The 18,984-nt window shown below is 31.7% G+C and overlaps 1 protein-coding gene across 1 annotated transcript in view; it reads left to right on the top strand.

The window, feature by feature from the left end:
- Positions 1-3,663, top strand: part of LOC140447039 (phenoloxidase-activating factor 1-like) — a 33,122-nt gene extending 29,459 nt beyond the window's left edge. The window contains exon 6 of the mRNA XM_072539626.1: positions 3,403-3,663. Coding sequence (XP_072395727.1) covers positions 3,403-3,572 — 170 coding nt within the window. The 3' untranslated portion in view covers positions 3,573-3,663. The remainder of the gene's footprint in view (positions 1-3,402) is intronic.
- The last annotated feature ends 15,321 nt before the right edge of the window (positions 3,664-18,984 follow it).

The following is an 18,984-nucleotide window of genomic DNA, read 5'->3' as shown; positions in this document are numbered from 1 at the left end:
TTTATCACACACTATATTAGAACTGACTGGCCTACATTAAAAAGGGTTTTAAAAAATTCACATTTTTTTTAATTTTTAAAAATTACAAAAGAGAAAAAGAGTTTTTAAAACCGTCTAAGGTATGTTAAATAGATGAATAAAAATATTAATATAAAACTTACAGCTACTTGTTACAAATCCAAATCAGATTCAGAAGATGAACTTTCAGAACCAAGATTTATAATAACTGGCTCGATCATTTTATCAGTAATATTGTCCAGCTTCCACATTTTTTCCTCTTCTTTAATAGTGTGATTTACTGCCTTTTCCCAGTTTTTAGGTTTTACATTATTTACGGCCTCCAAAAACAACTGTTTAACATCATGAATTTTAAAAGTGGTATTTTTTCTTGAAACTTCACTCTTTATCTGTGCCCATACCAGTTCAATCGGGTTTAATTCACAATGATATGGTGGGGATCTAAGTACTGTCATTCCACGATTTTTGGCAATTTCATCAATTTCGTATTTTTTAAATTTTTCTTTATGAAGGGCACACAACGAATAAAGTTCCTTTCTTATAGATCCGGGATGGTACGTAATATTTTTTGAACTCAGCCAATTCTGCAAGTCTTTTTTTAACCCCTTGATTGTGGGCAGTCCTTCTATAAGTCTGGAGTGATAACTTGCATTATCCATTACTATTACACAGTTTTTAGGAAAAAGATCTATCATTTGTTCGAACCATTCTTGAAAGACATCAGCGTTCATGTCTTCATGGTAGTCACCGGTACGAGTTGATTCAAAAGTTAATAAACTACCTTCAACAAAACCGTCTGAGCTGCCAATGTGTACTATTATCAGCCTGCGTCCCTTTCCTGATGGTGGGTTTAAACCAGTAGATAAGTTATTTACAAAAGCGTGCCTTTGACTTGTAACAGTTTCATCCTGCCAAAATTTATTTGGTGTATGACCCTCGTTGATCCATGTTTCATCAAGATAAAATATTTTTCTTTTTTGGTTTCTCATTTCCTTTATGGTTCTTAGAAAATGTCTTCTCCATATGACAATATCGCTTATTTCTAATAAAATAGACTTTCTGGGATTCTTTTTCCAGCGGAAGCCTATTTCTTTTAAAAGTTTCCATAACCTACTTCGACTTATTTCTGGGTAATCCTTATCATCTCGAACTGAGACAAGAACTTTATCCAATGTTGGAAATTCTTGTCTAAAGAAGAATTCATGCACTTTCCGTCGAAATCCATCTTTAAAATGATATTCTATTTGAAATTTTGGTTTCCCTGGAGCATTACGTGGCATTTGAAAACTACCACATTTCTCTTCTTTAATAACTCTGTAAATCGTAGATTTCCCAACACCAAGTGTACTGCTAACTAACTCAACGGTCTCATCAACACTTTCACATAAACGTTTGTCTGTAAATGATTTAAAACAATTAAATATTAATGTTTTTTCATTAACTGTTAGAGGACCAATTTTTCGGCGTTTACACGGCACTTCCAAATTTTCCATAACACTAGTATACACAATAAACTGCACCTTGCAACTGAAGTACCTACTTTTAGTGAACTGTTAAGAATTTTGAATACGCCACTTGGACCTTCCTATATACAAAATGGAAAAACCCACTATCACATTTTCTGTGGAATAAGTTTAGAAGGTAATTATTAAGTCAATTACTGTCGTAGATTCCTGGAATTAAAGAATTAAATGTTTGATTCTTGAAACCCTTACTTCGTGGAATGCACTCATTTCAGATAAAATAAAACGTTTTATTTTATCTAAAGAATTAAACTTTATTTTGCAAATAGGCAAAGAATTAAACTTTATTTTGCAAATAGATAAAATAAAACGTTTTATTTTATCTAAAGAATTAAACTTTATTTTGCAAATAGGTAGGTACTTATTAAACTTTTATTGGTTATATATTACCAATAAAATAAACATCTTACATTTCTTGCAAATTCGTTAGTACCTGTTAACCTCCATCACTCCGACACTGGCAACCCTATTTAGGGATTAGTAACCCTCACAACTATTGTCTTCTATTCTGCTCCAACCTTTATACTTGGTGGTCATACTCAATTTAAAATTGTTTTTCTATATACTTCTGTAAACTTGTTGACAAATATCTGTTTTTCATTGAGTCACCCGTATCAACAGTTTAGGGATTTGCATACATAATTTATTGTTTTATTACTCTCTCATACATAAAAATACACTATAATGTGAGTAAAAATATAACATCAACTATTTCGCCACAACAAGATCCAGTTTCCTATCTCCCTAATTCAAAAAACATTGCTGATACCTTCTTTTCAAGACCAGTTGATAAGCCTGAACTCATTCGAACAATTCGTAGTATAAAAAGCAAATCGTCCTGTAGTACAGAAGGATTATCTATTAAAATTTTCTCAAATCTTCCGCATAATGTATTGGAGGTCATGGTCTCGCTAGTAAATGATTCCCTTGAACAAGGTACATTCCCTAACTGCCTAAAGACTACCATCGTTATTCCTCTTCATAAAGGTGGAGACAAATCTGATGCCTGCAACTATAGACCTATTGCCTTGTTACCAGCACTATCAAAAATTATTGAAAGGCTTATAAAAGTTCGACTTATGCTCTTTCTCCTTAAACATAATATTTTATCGCAAAATCAGTTCGGCTTTTTGTCTAATAAATGTACTAGTGATGCCATGTTTTCTGTGTTACATGAGGTATATCTATCACTAAATAGTAACCTCTCCTCCGCCACCGTTTTCTGCGACTATTCCAAAACCTTTGACTGCGTAAATCACGACATTCTATAAAAAAAAATAACTTTCTATGGCAATGAAAAGATAGTAAAATGAAACAAGAAACGAAGGACGTCTGCACTACGTCTGAAGATGGCACAAGGAAATGAATCTAGATATATTCGAGAGCTAGAGTCTATTTGGGAGGAAGGGATACGCTGGAGTTTGTTAAACGACAAGAGGATTAACTTATAATACCGCAATGGTCTTGTTTTTGAACTAACCTAAAATTATTATGGAGATTGCATAGTGCTTGTCTAGTTCTTTGCAAATATCCTGTGCGCTCAATAAGAGACGAAAAAAAATTTTTTTATGATGAAAGAAATAGAATGTAGCTAAAAGAAAGATGCAATTCGTTTTAAGATACGTACATTCTAGGTGGTATGTTGCTACAGCGAATCGAGAGACGAAACACATTAGGTCACCCGCTGTTTTCAGGGATGGAAACGGGATAAGCGATATTTGGTTACATCGCCAACGGCGGCGCAAAGTCAATGGCGGCGTTAAGGTAATTTTCCGGAGGGAATTATTAAGAGAATTATAAATATGCTTAAGGCTTATCCACCTGAAATTCAGGTGATTATTTATAATTTAAAATTTTACAGGTGATAGTGGTGGTCCCTTAATGAAAAAATCAAATGCCGATTCTCCGCATTGGTACCAAGAGGGAATAACTTCATTTGGACTTAGTGCTTGTGGAATAGAAGGTTTTCCTGGAATTTACACCAAAGTTTCAAGTTTCCTACCATGGATACATCAACATGTAACAGTTTAATTAAATATACTGAAGACTATCTAAACTTTTCAGCCTGAAATATTTTTAAATAAGTATTATATGATTATAACGACTTGACTAATTTATTTAAATAAATAGTTTGATATTTTATTTTGTTTTAAAACAATTAAGTAAATAATACTTACAAGGAAACAATACATTAGTAATATCTTGAATTATTTTAGGTAAATAAGTCACATAAATTCTCTTGTATAAAGAGAATGTTACTCCTCAAGGGTTTGTGTAAGTTCCACATTATTTGTAGTAGCTCATAATGACATAACAAAAGATATACCCAAATCACTACCAGCTGGCTTACATGCCGATGATCTAGTAGTCTTTATCAAAAGAACAAACATAACATATATGTCCTCAAGTCTTCAGATATTCCTTAAACAATTAAAATTATGGTCACTGAACACTCGTTTCGAATTTTCAGTCTCAAAAAACAATTTTCTAAATAAACATTAGCAATTACACCCGATCTCGTCCTATACGTCCTATGATATAGATGCAGTCACGCATTCTACAAGAGACGTGAGAGAGGTGTTTTCACAGCTCGAGGCGGAAACAGGTAGTCTGGGTCTCCAAATAAATGAAGAAAAAAGAAATACATTGGAGTAACCAAAAATCAAAGACCAAGAGTTAGGCAGAACATCAGTATTAATGATCACAACTTCGAAGTTATAGAGGAGTTTAAATACCTGCGGGCGATAATCACAGCGGATAGCCACATAGAAAAAGAGGTCTCAGCAAGGATAGCTGCAAGAAATAGAGCATTATACTCCCTTTTAACATAATTAAAATCGAAGCTGCTAAAAAGAAAATCTGAATTAACACTGTAAAAGTCGATTATTTGCCCAATTATTACATAGGGCAGTGAAACATGGACTCTCAACCAGCGGGAAATCAATAAACGATCCGGAAGCGGAATGGCCGCTGTAAGGCCGGCATCACTTCCGAAGCACTACTTTTATTCATCCAATCTCCATTCATACACATCCACACTCTATTCATCAGCAAGGAGGCTTCCTGTCTAGTTCCAGGTAGCGCGTAGAAGACACTCATCGCTTCTAGTTCGGCATCATTCCCAGATGGGCATTTCCTTCTTCCCCACAGTCTGACTCACGCATTCTAACTCATACAGTGTGACCCACTTTTCTAGCTTCACCTTTCAGAATCATTCACTCTTACCCTTAGCGTTGGTCCAGCTGTCTTTCTTCCTCTTTCTTTTTCTTGATCACTGCATGGATATAGCTGTGTATGTTAGTCCAACCTAATTTATTTTCTCACACCTGTCTCTCTCTCCATTCTAATTATACTATAAGCTAGACCTAATGTAGTTGACCAAACGAATAAATAATTATTTACACCTCCACCTAGCAAACACCATATTGTTAGATATATCATTCTTGCAAAATATGCCAAAAAGTGGTGGTGCTGAAAGATATGATGCATTGCTTTTTCTTATCTCAGAAAGTATTTGGCCACCTTATCTCAAATCTTTGACTCGTGGCAAAGTCTGACCTAGAACAATTATCAAGTTTCACCAGGCATACTCCTGGTACTCATACAATTTTCTACTGTTTCCCTCAAGATGTGTACCAGTCATCAAGGTTGCTAAAGTTTTATTATTAATGGACATGGGTTAGCAGCAAATGTTAAAGGAAAATCAGTAGACGAGATAGATATTAACTTCAGTTTCACCTTAAAAATGAAACCGCAATAGAAGATGATTTTCTGGAAATTGAACCACAGAGTGTGTTAGAAAAAAACAGAATTGGATAATAATGTAAACAACGAACCTAACCGGGAATAAAATACAAAAACTCAAAAAAAAAACTGAAAAGTCGCAAACCAGTTATAAGAATTAAATGTACAGAACACCAAAAGAACGTAATTTCCTATTTTTTGTAAATCCCAAACGAAATAAAAAGCCTCGAAAAAGACATCTATGTGAAGAATTGATCAAAGCGAATCCTCAAATTTTAGCTAATAAAAATTGATCTCAGATTAAAGTTTTTTTTTAACATTTATATTACAAGTAATGTTAACGTTACAAGTAATGTTAACTTGAAATTATTTTGTTTATTATTCATTCTTCATCATTATTGTTATTTCATTTTAATTATTTAGTATTTTAAGTTTTTTCAATTTTATACTTCCCTTTTTGTTATAGTTTTCTCAATAAATTCCATATGAATCGTAAAAATGTCTTTACTATAATTTTTGTTTATAATCTGCTAAGAGAACTAAAACAATGAAGGATTCGAATGCCAATCATTAGCCGTCCATATATTTTAAATAATAATACTAAGATCTGTTAAAACGATAACATACGACTACATTGTCAGACTTTAAATGACTGTAATAGTCAAATTTCAAGACCCTTCCATTGTAAAAATGGACTGAGACAGGGAGATGGACTGTCGTGTCTCTTATTTAACCTTGCACTAGAAAAAGTAATTCAAAAGTGCCATATTAATACGAATGGCACCATCTTTAATAAATACGTACAAGTGATCGGATATACAGATAACATAGACATTATTGCTAGGTCCACAGAATCTCTGATCAAAGCATTTCGATCGCTAAAGGCGTCTGCACTGAGAATGGGATTAAAAATAAACGCACAGAAAACCAAGTATATGTATTGTACTGGATCAGGCAACCAGATATCTAGACTATTAATTGATGATCTGGAACTGGAAGGTGTGGACACCTTCGTCTACCTGGGCTCGCTGCTGATGTTGAGGAAACAGATGGCCCCAAAGCTACCCAGAAAAATTTGAGTTGCCATATATAGGACACTAATAAGGCCAGTGTTAACATACGGGTCAGAAACGTGGTCACTTACACAGAACGACCAAGAATTGTTTAAACGTTTCGAAAGAAAAATTCTAAGGAAAATATATGGAGAACTTCAAGAACTGGGTTTGTGGCGTAGGCGCTACAACTTTGAGTTATACAGAAGTTTTGGGAAACCTGACGTAAAATGTATTAAATTAGCACGCCTTTGATGGATAGGACATGTAATTAGGCGAGATGAAGATGCAACGATCAGAAAAATTTTCGATAGAAGAGGACTAGTGGGAAGACGAGCCAAAGGAAGACCATTACTTAGGTATCAAGATAACATAGAAGATGATCTAAAGTCCATCGGAGTTCAAGCATGGAGAACAGTTGGCAGAGACAGGGGCGAATGGAAGATTGTTCTGAAGAAGGCTTTGGCTCATAACGAGCTGTAATGCCACTGATGATGAATAGTCAAATTTGTATACATAAAAACGTCCAAATATCGGATTATAACCGGACCTAAGATTACATGTTTAAAGAGAGTTTTGGAAAAAATTAGAATCTCTATTTTTATAAAATCGAGCCATGTATACAAAATTTAGTACCATTGTTAGCTATTATATATTCAGAAATATCGCAAACAGTCAATTATTTCTATAAGGTGGACGCCCATTGCTAGCGTATGTAACGAAAGTCCGTTTGATAGCAGATGTAACAGTATAACATTTTTTATAAACTTACAAAAATGTTAAAGAAGCTTTATTCGTAAAACCGCCATTGGTATTTTATTAAGTCATATGTCAGTTGGATTGTAAACGATATAACCAACGTATGTCCTAACTACTCCCTCCTTTTGATAGTAGAAGGTCTCAGACATCATTCTTAACAGCAAAAGTAAAACTAATAAAATCAAATAAAAGTGAATTGACTCGTTATATTGCATAATATATGTATTAAAACGTTGGAAATGTTGATTAACAACAACATCTGAATAATTAAATGATAAATAATATAATATTAAACAAGTTATTGGAATTACCATTTTATAACATAGCAACTAATCCTTAAAAGAGTTTTGTACAGGACTAGTCAAACAAATATTTACTTCATCTACTTTGTTTTAACTTTTAATTTACAATCTGCAATTTTAGTACAATAAGTAGATATTTGTAGAATAACGGCGTATTAATTGAAGACCTGAAATGCTAATCGATCTAAGTGCCATATTTACCAATTTCATTTTATTCCTGCAAAATGATCTATATCCTGACGCCAATCCACTGCTGAAAGATCTAAGTGCCTAACCCCCTCCAAACGATTTAAATAAATTCCAACGGAATGTGCGAAAGTCCCAGAGCAATGGAGGTGCTAGTTGATCTATGTGCCAGATGTCAACCAACAATTTTCTTGATGTACATCAGTGCATTTCTCCACGGTTAGTAATTGTTTGCATGTTTAAAAGATGTCTATTTTTACAGATATTAATACTAATGGAGCCTTTTGTGATGAATTTGAAATTAGTATGAACTTCAGGATGAAACAGAAAACAGAAAGTGGTAAATTCTATGTTATCCTAAACAAAAAGAAAGAAATCCCAGCAAAGCCACTGACCTGTGAAGAGGTTAGTATAATATTTATTTTGATATGAGGTTGAATGCTCGAATAAATGAACTTTGAAAAATAAAGGCAGATATCGAGCACAGTTTTATTAATCGAATCTTGCCCAAGTACTTTCACTCACTAGAGCATCCTCAGGGGCATCTGAAATAAAAAAAGGCTTTTTAAATGAAAAAATTGATTAACCTCGATAAAAACTCGAAGTTAATGGATGATAAAAGTTTTTTTGTAATTAACGTTTTAGACTTACTTCGTCAGTTTCGGGCTATCCAACAATCCCAGAATGTCATAAACATAAAATTAAACATACAGTTGAACATAACACTACACTAAACAAGGACAAACAGTTTAAAATTTAAAATAGCCGAAAGCTACATTTTTGTCGGCAACAGGAGAGAGAATGGCTTCCGGTTTTAACGGAAATGTTAAGGTGACATGTGACATATGACAGCTTGGATGGGCAGTCACAATCATGTAGATGTGATCTGCACATTTCAAAATTCTATGTAACGAAGCATTGGCCTAAGGTCCAACTGACACTACTATAGGAAATCAACCATCGAGTTAGAATCTATGGAGAGGGCATTACTTGACTAAAAACGACCTCACTTCGGCCATATTGTTAAGATTGTTTTGACACTTTTGACAAATCGTATATGTTTGTTTACGTTTGTTGTTTTTCGAATATTTTTAGTTTTATAATACTTTTATAGAAACTGTAATAATATATTGTAATAGTGCATAATAATGGTTTCTTGTTCTCAACGTAGTTGCAGTAGCAGAAGCAATGATAATAAAAAATCTTCAGGAAGAACTTTCTACAGGTTAGTATATAAATATGTAAACAAAGTAATGGCCCGTACTTCAGAGAATAAATTAATAGTATTTGACTATTAAATTATCTTTATGTATAATATATCGTGTTTTTAGTGTTTACCGCGGGATAAATAAATCATAGTTTATTAAAAATGTATTGCACTTTTTTAGATTATGATTAAATCTTTTAAATAACTAGTCATATTTTTATAGTAGTTTTAATATTATTGAATCCGATCATGATTCCACCGCCATATTGGTATCATCGTTAGCCACGCCTACCTACGCCGTTTTTAATACACACGTTAATATTATGCTTATAGCTTCTCCATAGATTCTAACTCGATGAAATCAACTGATAAAATATGACATATATAATATTATAACTAGATTGCATAATCCAGATCTCACACTCAAACCTGTCTATAATAATTAGGGTGTTAGTTTGAGAGCAATTGAAGTGGACATAAAGTATGAATGCAAGAAATATACTAAACAATCTATCAGACAGTAAATGGTTGACTACAATAAAAGGGTCTACCAGGCACTATCAATACTGTAGAAAAGAAGAAATCTGCCTCTGAAATTAAACTACTAAAGATTAAAAAACAAAATTAAAAGCAATGTATAAATGAGGTATAATTCAAGTCGTTCAGTTAAACCCCAGTCAATGGGAGAACTATAAATTAATATGTAATAGCGTTACTCAAGACCAACTGACCAACAGTGGGAGATGTTGAAATATACAACTGTGGACATGGTATATCTAATTTACGCAGAGGTATGGAGAGTGTAATTAACGCCAACTATAGATCAATTGAACCTGAGCAAGCTAGTTTTGTAAATTGTTGAAGAATAAAATAGTAATGTTGAACAAAGTATGAAATTAATAAATTCTTAATGGGTATACTCAGTGCAGGAAGTCTAAACAGTCGAGCCGGGTCCACGACGAGGTGAAGCTGCAATAAAATTTTTAAAAATAGGTAAAATAGGTTAAAATACAATTTAGAATAATACTCAAATTAATCTACACATGTCTACACAGATCACGTCTACTTTATTGTGACTGCCCATCCCAGCTGTCATATGTCACATGTCACCTTAATATTTCCGTTAAAACCGGGAGCCATTCTCTCTCCTGTTGCCGACAAAAATGTAGCTTATTTTAAATAATTTTAAACTGTTTATCCTTGTTTAGTGTAGTGTTATGTTCAACTTTATTGTTAATTTTATGTTTATGACATTCTGGGATTGTTGGATAGCCCTAAACTGACGAAGTCTAAAACGTTAATCACAAAAAAACTTTTATCATCCATTAACTTCGAGTTTTTATCGAGGTTAATCAATTTCTTTGGTTATAAAAAAACGTTTCTTGGCTTATTTCAGATGCCCCTGAGGATGTTCTAGTAAGCGAAAGTACTTGGACAAAATTTGATTAATAAAACTATGCTCGATATCTGCCTTTATTTTTCAAAGTTTCAAATTTTTCTGTTTATGTACATGTGTGACTGTTGATGACAAGTTTATTTATCTTAACAGTTTCATATTAGAATCTAATCAATAAGTTTTTATTACCGGTATCACTATTCGATCCTTATTTTACACATTACCATACAAAACATATACCCTAACTCATTTCTTTTTTTTTCAAGGTAATTTGCAAGTGTAAAAACAGATGAAATTAAGTTTCATTTAAAATAAAGAGGAAACTGTTTAAGTCCTACCAACAGCTTGGATTAAATGAACAAAGTTCTTATTTGATGGGTTTGATAGATATTCTTCCTATTACGAGAGGGCGATACGGTTCTAACGATGAGCTAGAAAGCGGCCGAAGGCAAAACACTCTAAGTTACAGGGTACCTAATGGGGCAGGGGAGTTCCTTAAAGTATGTAACAAAACTTTTTTAAATATTTTTGGAGTTTCACCTCAAAAAATCTCACTTATTGTGAAGAAGAAGAAAAGTGGTGATATGGTTTTTAAAGATAATTGTGGTGAACCCACTACATTTAAATTTACGGAGCATGACAGGAAAGAGATTAAAAACCACATTAATTCTTTGCCCAGAGAAGAAGGTCACTACGGCCGTTCAAAGTCCCAAAAGAAGTACTTAAGATCTGAATTGAACATGACTAGGCTTTTTGCTGCTTTTAAACAGAAATATCGAGATAGTGTTGTAAGTGCCAAATTCTATCGCAAACTATTTTTAAAGGACTTCCCAAATTTATCTTTCAAAAGACCAAGGGTAGACAGTTGTAAAACGTGCGACTATCTTCGTATTGAGACCAAAAACAGAGATGTCGCTGCAGCAAATAAAGCCAAGACAGAGCTAGAACTACATCATAGAAAAAGTGAAAAAGCCTTAAGTACATTAAAAAATATGCATCTGACAGCACAATTCCTAATGGTGGAGTGTGTTGTGTGATGATTGACCTTCAAAAGGTATTTCCTCTTTCGAAACTTACACATAGCGATATGTATTATTTATGTTATTTATCTACAATTTTAATATTCATATTACTGACACGAATTACGTGTATGGCATGAGGGCCAATCGGGAAGAGGAGGGAGTCAGATGGCTTCCTGTATATTGCAAGCCTTAAATACATGTATGTTGCTGGCTTACAAGAAAAAACTTGTTGTATGGAGTGACAACTGCGGTGGTTAAGTCAAAAACCGTATGTTGGTTTACTTGTACACTTCCCGTCATATAAAACTGGTACACTTTTTTCCCCAATGTAAACCTGTGTTCAGACTGGACACAATGGTCCGTGAATAAATTCGTTGTTGCCATCACAGATAACAGAATTTTACAAAATCTAAATATATAAAAAATAATGTTCAAAAATGTATAAAGTTTTTAGATAGGTATTATTTTTATCATTAACAACAAAAAACCGTATCTAATAAATTTAATAACTAGAGATAGGGTTGAGCTAATATCCAAAATGTTTGAAGGATCTTTAAACCTAGGGTATTGGCACAGGGAACATTGGAATGCAGATACTGTAATTTTATACTTCAATTACCTACCGAACATGAATTGTATTTTGTGTCAATAAGTTTAGTAACAGGCAAACTACCAAGATTAAATTATTATTTATTACAAGAACAATAAATGTGAAAAACTAACATTATACTTTATCCTAGGTATTATAAACTATAAAATATCCGGGACGAAAAAACGCTTTCAAAACGTGACAGTTACAATCCAATATCTCACTTTAATGTTTTATTATAGTAATAATCATAATAATTTAAAGTTCTAGATTGATTATCTATCATTATTTTTGAATTGAAATATTTTCATAAATTATAATAAAACACAAATCAATGTGTGGGTACTTAATTGAGATTATGGAAAATTACAATAGTAATAGGAGAATTTTTAGGATACATGTTTAAATAAATGTGACTGACTGGTAGAGAATGCTCGATAATGTTTTAGTTTTTAGTATACACACTCAAAACTGGCGGTCTGTCGCAGAGCCCTGCTTTTAGCTGGTTTCATATAATATTTTCGTTGAACTGGCAACAGTGCCCTAGAAACTAGAATGACACATGTGACAAGATCAACGTACACCACCTAAAAAACACGGTTTTTGGTTATAAGAGTGGTACCAGTTTTTTATGACGCGAACGGTACATTTACATAGTGTCTTTGGGCCTATTTGAGTCTGTAGAGCATAAGTTCTAGGTACCTGGTCACAGCTTTTCTGCAGCAGACCGGGACTTCCCAGTTATATAACAGAGATCTAAGGTAGCAAAAATGCAAACTGTTAAAGATGTGGAGAACGTAATTAGATTAGCCAGACCATCAAGACCATTCCGAGTGCTAAGCATGGATAGATTTTTTAACTTTGACGAAGCATCTGCAATGTGTATCAACACTAAAGATTTAATGATATCCAAAGTGTCGTATTTCAAGATTGATAAAAACGAACCTGGCTACGTACTTACCAAGAAAAACTACAGCGAACTGTATGGGTTTGACAGACAATGCTACGTCCTCAAGAAAAATATTTCTATTGAATACATAGCTTCCATGGAGCTTACTACTCTACCAACAAAGGTTACACTGACAGAACACAAAAAAAAGAACTTAGGAAGCATGTTAGATTTCATTGATGAAGAAAACAGAGATTTCTACTATGAAATACTCTGTGATGGCACTTAGATCTTTAGAAAGTGAAACCTATCAATGGACTTAGATCTGTTTGAAAAAGTATATGGTTAACATGCGTTTTCTCTGTTTCGTTTTTTCTTTTTGTAAACTAACTAACTCACTTTTTGTAAATTAAATTATATTCTGTTGAAAACTGTACAGTTTTGTTACTTTTGCCAACAATTTTACTTTTGGCACTTAGAATCTATTAGCTTTTCAGGTCTTCAATTATTGTAGCTAAGTAAGTATTTATATATATGTATATATATATATATATATATATATCGCAGGCAATAGGTGTAACAAGTCATTCCGTGAAAAGCCTAGTCATTACACGTATTGCCGGCAAACGCTGTATTACTTTCGTTATTTCATTATTACTTTGTTTAACTAAAAGTAATAATGAAATAAAATAAAGGACATTGTTCTTTACTGGTAGGTGATAAGTTATTAAGAGAAAAAAATTTGTTGGAGAAAGAAATTGAATGTTTGTTTCGAGAAAAAGAGGTTTTAAATAAGTAGTACATAAGTGGGGAGTGGCAACGTGGTAGTGATTGGTAAAATACTCTGTTATTTTTCGTCCGTGATAATCTCGAAAATCCGAGAGTTACAGCGAAAAATAATTTAGTGCAATAAGCCGATGTATATAATTAAAATAATACGTTAATGACAGTGATAAGGTTTGGCCGTAAAACATTAAAAAACATTTGAGAGAATTAAAAACAAATAAACAAGGTTAACTGATAATTAGTGAAGTATAAACTATTGTACCAGTAATTACATTTAATTCTTGTCAGATTTTAAAGCGACGTTGCCAAACTGACAAGAATTTCTGAGTACAGAATAAAATCAATAACAGTATCACAGTGAAACGGTAGGCATCGTTTTCTCTGAACCGTTGAGGTGGAAAACAGTGCTTGGCGCCGAAAATGGACAGATACCTGGAAAAGAAAACATGTCTGGACAGCGACGGAACAACGGATGATGGCACAAAAAGGAGAACAAGACATAAGGGTTCAGATAACGAAGAAGAAAGGTCAACGAAGAGTCGAAAACTCTCCAAGACTCCACCCAAAACAACAGATAACCATGATGAGACAAAATTAGATAAATTAATAGACATGATGAACAATCTGACAAGTGACATTAAATAAATAAGGAGAACCCAAAACCGAAGTAAGGAAGCAATAGAAAAACTTAATGCTGATAACCAGACTTTAAGAGAAGAAAATAAAGACCTGAAGAAAGAAAATATGGAAATCAAAAAGGAGTTAAAATAAGTCAAGGAAACTATTGAATTCATGAAAAAAACAAAGAAGAAAAAACAATGTAGTCATGAGTGGACTAGCAATTGAAACATATGATCAAAGCGTCTTAAAAGAGGGAATGAGCAACTTCATTAAACACAATTTGAAGATAGATGTTAAAATTAAAAATGCACTCAAACTGGGAGAGAAAACCTGTCTGATTGAATTAGCAGAACATGAAGAGAAGGTAAAGTTTATGAAAAATAAATCTAAACTAAGACATGTTAAAGAAGGACAAGTATACATCAATGATGATACTACGAATAAAGAGAGGGAAATTCAGAAAACAATTAGAAAACTTGCACAAGAAGAAAAGGAGAGAGAAAAGGATATAAGAGTTGGTGAAAATAAAATATGGATCAACAAGGTCGGCTGGAAATGGGACAACAAAGAGAACAAACTAGTCAAGATGGGGACAAAAAACTAGTATAATTATAATTAAAATAAATAATAAATTATAATTATAGGATTCATTAATATGCATTTCACTATTATCACTAACACATGAAAAGTTTAAATCACCTATTGGCCTCTCTGAGGAAATCGCCTCCCCCATGGGAGGGGGTCGCTTATAGACTTATTTATTACACTGAGTTAATGTCAAACTTCGAATCACCTGTACTAATTTAAAAATCGAGTTAATTAGTAGCAAAAGACACTGGGCGCTTATTATTGTCGACCTATCGCTTCGGAAGTTCGAATAATACTGAATCTCCTCACAGTTAACTCAACACATAGTCTCTATTATTTCATTCTTTCTCTAATACATATTCACATACATATAATTTTGTCTGGTTTTCCATTTACATATTTTAATTATCTAACTTTGTTCATGCCGTTTACAACAACATATTATTCAATTTCTTCTGTCTGTCTTATATTATTCAACTAAAATTTTACATTTCCTCTTTCTTTTATTAATAATTTCATTCATTTTCTCAGCTACATTTATATTCATTTTAACATACTTCACTATAGGGTAATATTCATACTAACAAAACTACAATACATATAATAATAGTTAGAATATCATATTCTGTTATCATATCACATACATTTTCTAAATAGGCTTATTTATTTTACTATTTAACCTTCTAAACTTTCAGATTTACACATTTACACGCCAGGTCTCTTACCGTAATTAGGCAACCACCATTACTCAATCAAAAAATTTTTTAGCTTTAGTTTCATTGGATTTCAGCTTAATCTTTTAGTATATACTACTTTCTATACCATTTCTTACAGTACCACATTACTTCGATTCATTTTCTACCTTAATCAATTTTCATATTACTTATGATGTCATAGATAATTAATTCTAATAAATTTAATTCTAACTAAAGGTTTTCATTAATAAGATATTAGGTATTATTACAAAAAATGTTATTATTTTAAAAATTACATTAGTTTCTGAACATACCCACACCTCGTCATGTTAATGCTGTCCTCTTGAATTATATTTCCTGCCACCTCAACCAGTTGGTCTGTGTCATTTTAACTGACAAGAACCACGTGTTCAAGTTGAGGAAACAAACATGTTGCTCTTTAAGTATTAAATTTTTATCCAATGTCATCGACGTAGAGTCACATTAAAAGTTAAATTTGGAACAATGTAAAACCATCCATTATTGTCACAGCTACAATTTTAGTGTTAGCTTCAATTACAAAAGAAGGCATTGATGATGATCTGATCTAATCTGAAGTTTTTTAAACCATGGTATACAGCCAACTACTGGGATTTTCCCATTAATTTTTATTATACATTAAATCTCGATTCCAATTCTTTTTATCTTTCATTATATTGATATATTTAAAATAAACACATCACTCATATATATCAGTTAACACAGTATCTGTCAGTAACATAACTGTCAGTTTATTTTGCAGTTATAATTTTACACAACAATTTAGTAGAGTCCATGGCGTCATTGATATCTTGCAAGATTTTGTCCTCATGAATCATTTATGTAAGATTTATAATTAATAATTTATGAACTTTACAAGTCTTTTCTTATCAAATATAGAAAAGCATTACATAATCAACTCTAATTTACAACTTATATATAGTCATTTTATTCACTCCAAAATAATTTAAAATAATAATATAACCGACACCTAAATTTGATTCAAAACAACACCCACAGAGGGTTCCTTTTATTTGAGTATTAACTAAAAATTAGCATTTACCATAAGTTGTATTTAATACTCAAAGTTTTACCTCTCTGTATTAATTTCTTAACATGTAAATACTTATTTCTGGAATTTTACTGATGATGTTTAAAAGGACTAAAAACAAATTTATTTAACTATTTGACCTTTAATTTTGTTGTTTAAAAAACACGATTGACTATATAGGACTTACCAGGAAACAATATTTCAGCAATATCCTTAATTATTTTACGTAAATAACTCACATAAATCCTCCCGCTTTATTTCATCTATCATCCCACAGAAATAAATAAATTTGACGATATGTGCCAATATATATGTATTTTGGTATTTGTGAAGTCACAAATACCAAAATACTGGCGAAACAAAATAACCATCAGAAACGCTCCTTTATTGAAATGTGTGAGATCCTCAAGAACTCATCGGCAATAAACAAAAGAACCGACATCGAAAATTTGAGCCAGGTTTACCACTCTCTCATCTTACAAAATAAATAACACCTATTCTTCAGTTAAAATTTGGCTTATTTCTCATTCAAAATAATAACACAATCATCCCCTATTTTCAAGTTTCATTAAAACATAAATTAAAAATAATGTCAAATATTTCCGCCATACTAATCCACCCGTCCAACTAATAATGAAATGACCCCTGTAGAAGTTCATAATTGTCTCAAACCTTTGAATTTGGTGACATATGGTCCTTAAAAAATTTTCGATATCGCGTTACGTTGTTTCCATAGATTGCAATAAATCAGAGCTTTGTATGCCTTCAGTGGAGAACCATCTAAATGAAGCCAAATGTTCATTTAAAAATTTTTTAATCTACGAATATGAACATTATTTTCTGCAGAGTTTATGTGTTTTTTGTTTTCTTAAATTTGTTTTAAATAATGAGTAAAGGTTACAGTAGATATAATAACATCGATAATATACTACATATTGAGTTGTAAGTTATGAACTATAAACATCTGTATTTCTTATAAACTCTATGTCATCTGTTATATTTCAGAGAACTGATGAAGCTTTAGAAATATAAAGCGAAATGTCTTCGATAAACTTATGAAGTAGTTGACTTCTTTTCTTATTTGCCAACCTGAATGACCTATTAAACCTCTGAATTCACTAGTTGAATACTTTAGAAATATATATATATATATATATATATATATATATATATATATACATATATATATATATATATATATATATATATATATATATATATAAATTAAAGTAAACGTTAAATAGTGGGTTTGCAGCAATAAAAATTAAACGTGTACTTTTTTAAATTTTTATTCCAAGCTTTCGGACATTGTTTATGTCCTTCATCAGGGAGCTACAAATGTGATGAATAAATTGTTGGCGTTGGTATAATTAATTAAAAAATTCACTACTTACAAACTTAATGAGGTTGTATCAACGAAGATGTATTATAATAAAATAAAATAAAATTTATTAAATTTTATTAATAAGTTAATAAAATTTATCATAGTCTCTCATCTTTTTTCAATATATATAACCTATTTTTATGTTTAAAAATTTTTTAAAAATTACTGTACATCCAAAAACACTTAATTATTCTAAATAAATACATGACATTATTCTGACAAAATTTTGGATGTACAGTAATTTTTTAAAAATTTTTAAACCTAAAAATAGGTTTTATATATTGAAAAAAGATGAGAGACTATGATAAATTTTATCAACATTATAATACATCTTCGTTGATACAACCTCATTAAGTTTGTAAGTAGTGAATTTTTTAATTAATTATACCAACGCCAACAATTTATTCATCACATTTGTAGCTCCCTGATGAAGGACATAACCAATGTCCGAAAGCTTGGAATAAAAATTTAAAAGAGTACACGTTTAATTTTTATTGCTGCAAACCCACTATTTAACGTTTACTTCCTTACGTTGTCAAAAAATACTTCTGGTTCATTATATATATATATATATATATATATATATATATATATATATATATATATATATATATATATATATATATATATATATATATATATATATATATATATATAGATCGGTTTAAAACGTTCTCCTACGTCTTCCGATACCCAGTTGCCACTCCTCTCGATTCATCCATAAGTCTTCTTCTATGTCTCTGTCTTTCATTTCTCTATTGATGCCTTCTCTTTTCTAATGATAAATATTTATATGTGTTGCAATGTTTGATAACTTCTCTATCTTTCAATATGTGGTCCTGTTGTTTCCCGCCGATACACATATACTCGTTGTTTTTTGGATATTGATTTTAAATACCCATTTTTTACTCCTTGATTATTCCTTGATTAATTTTAGAGTCATATACTCAATATCTTCATAATTTTGTACTAACACTACTTTATTATCTGCAAATGACAAAGTGTATATACTATTGTTGTTAATCGGCATTCCCATATTTCTACATTTGCGCTTCTACAGTTTTAGCGCTTGTTCTAGATAAATTTTAAATAATGCCGGGGAGAGAAAGCACTCTGCTTAAGGCCTTTATTTATTTAAAATTCAGTTGAATTCC

Source organism: Diabrotica undecimpunctata, chromosome 7, assembly GCF_040954645.1.
Source record: "Diabrotica undecimpunctata isolate CICGRU chromosome 7, icDiaUnde3, whole genome shotgun sequence".
NCBI lineage: Eukaryota > Metazoa > Arthropoda > Insecta > Coleoptera > Chrysomelidae > Diabrotica > Diabrotica undecimpunctata.
Note: the sequence above shows the minus strand (reverse complement) of the source record. Positions and strands in the feature narration are given on the sequence as shown.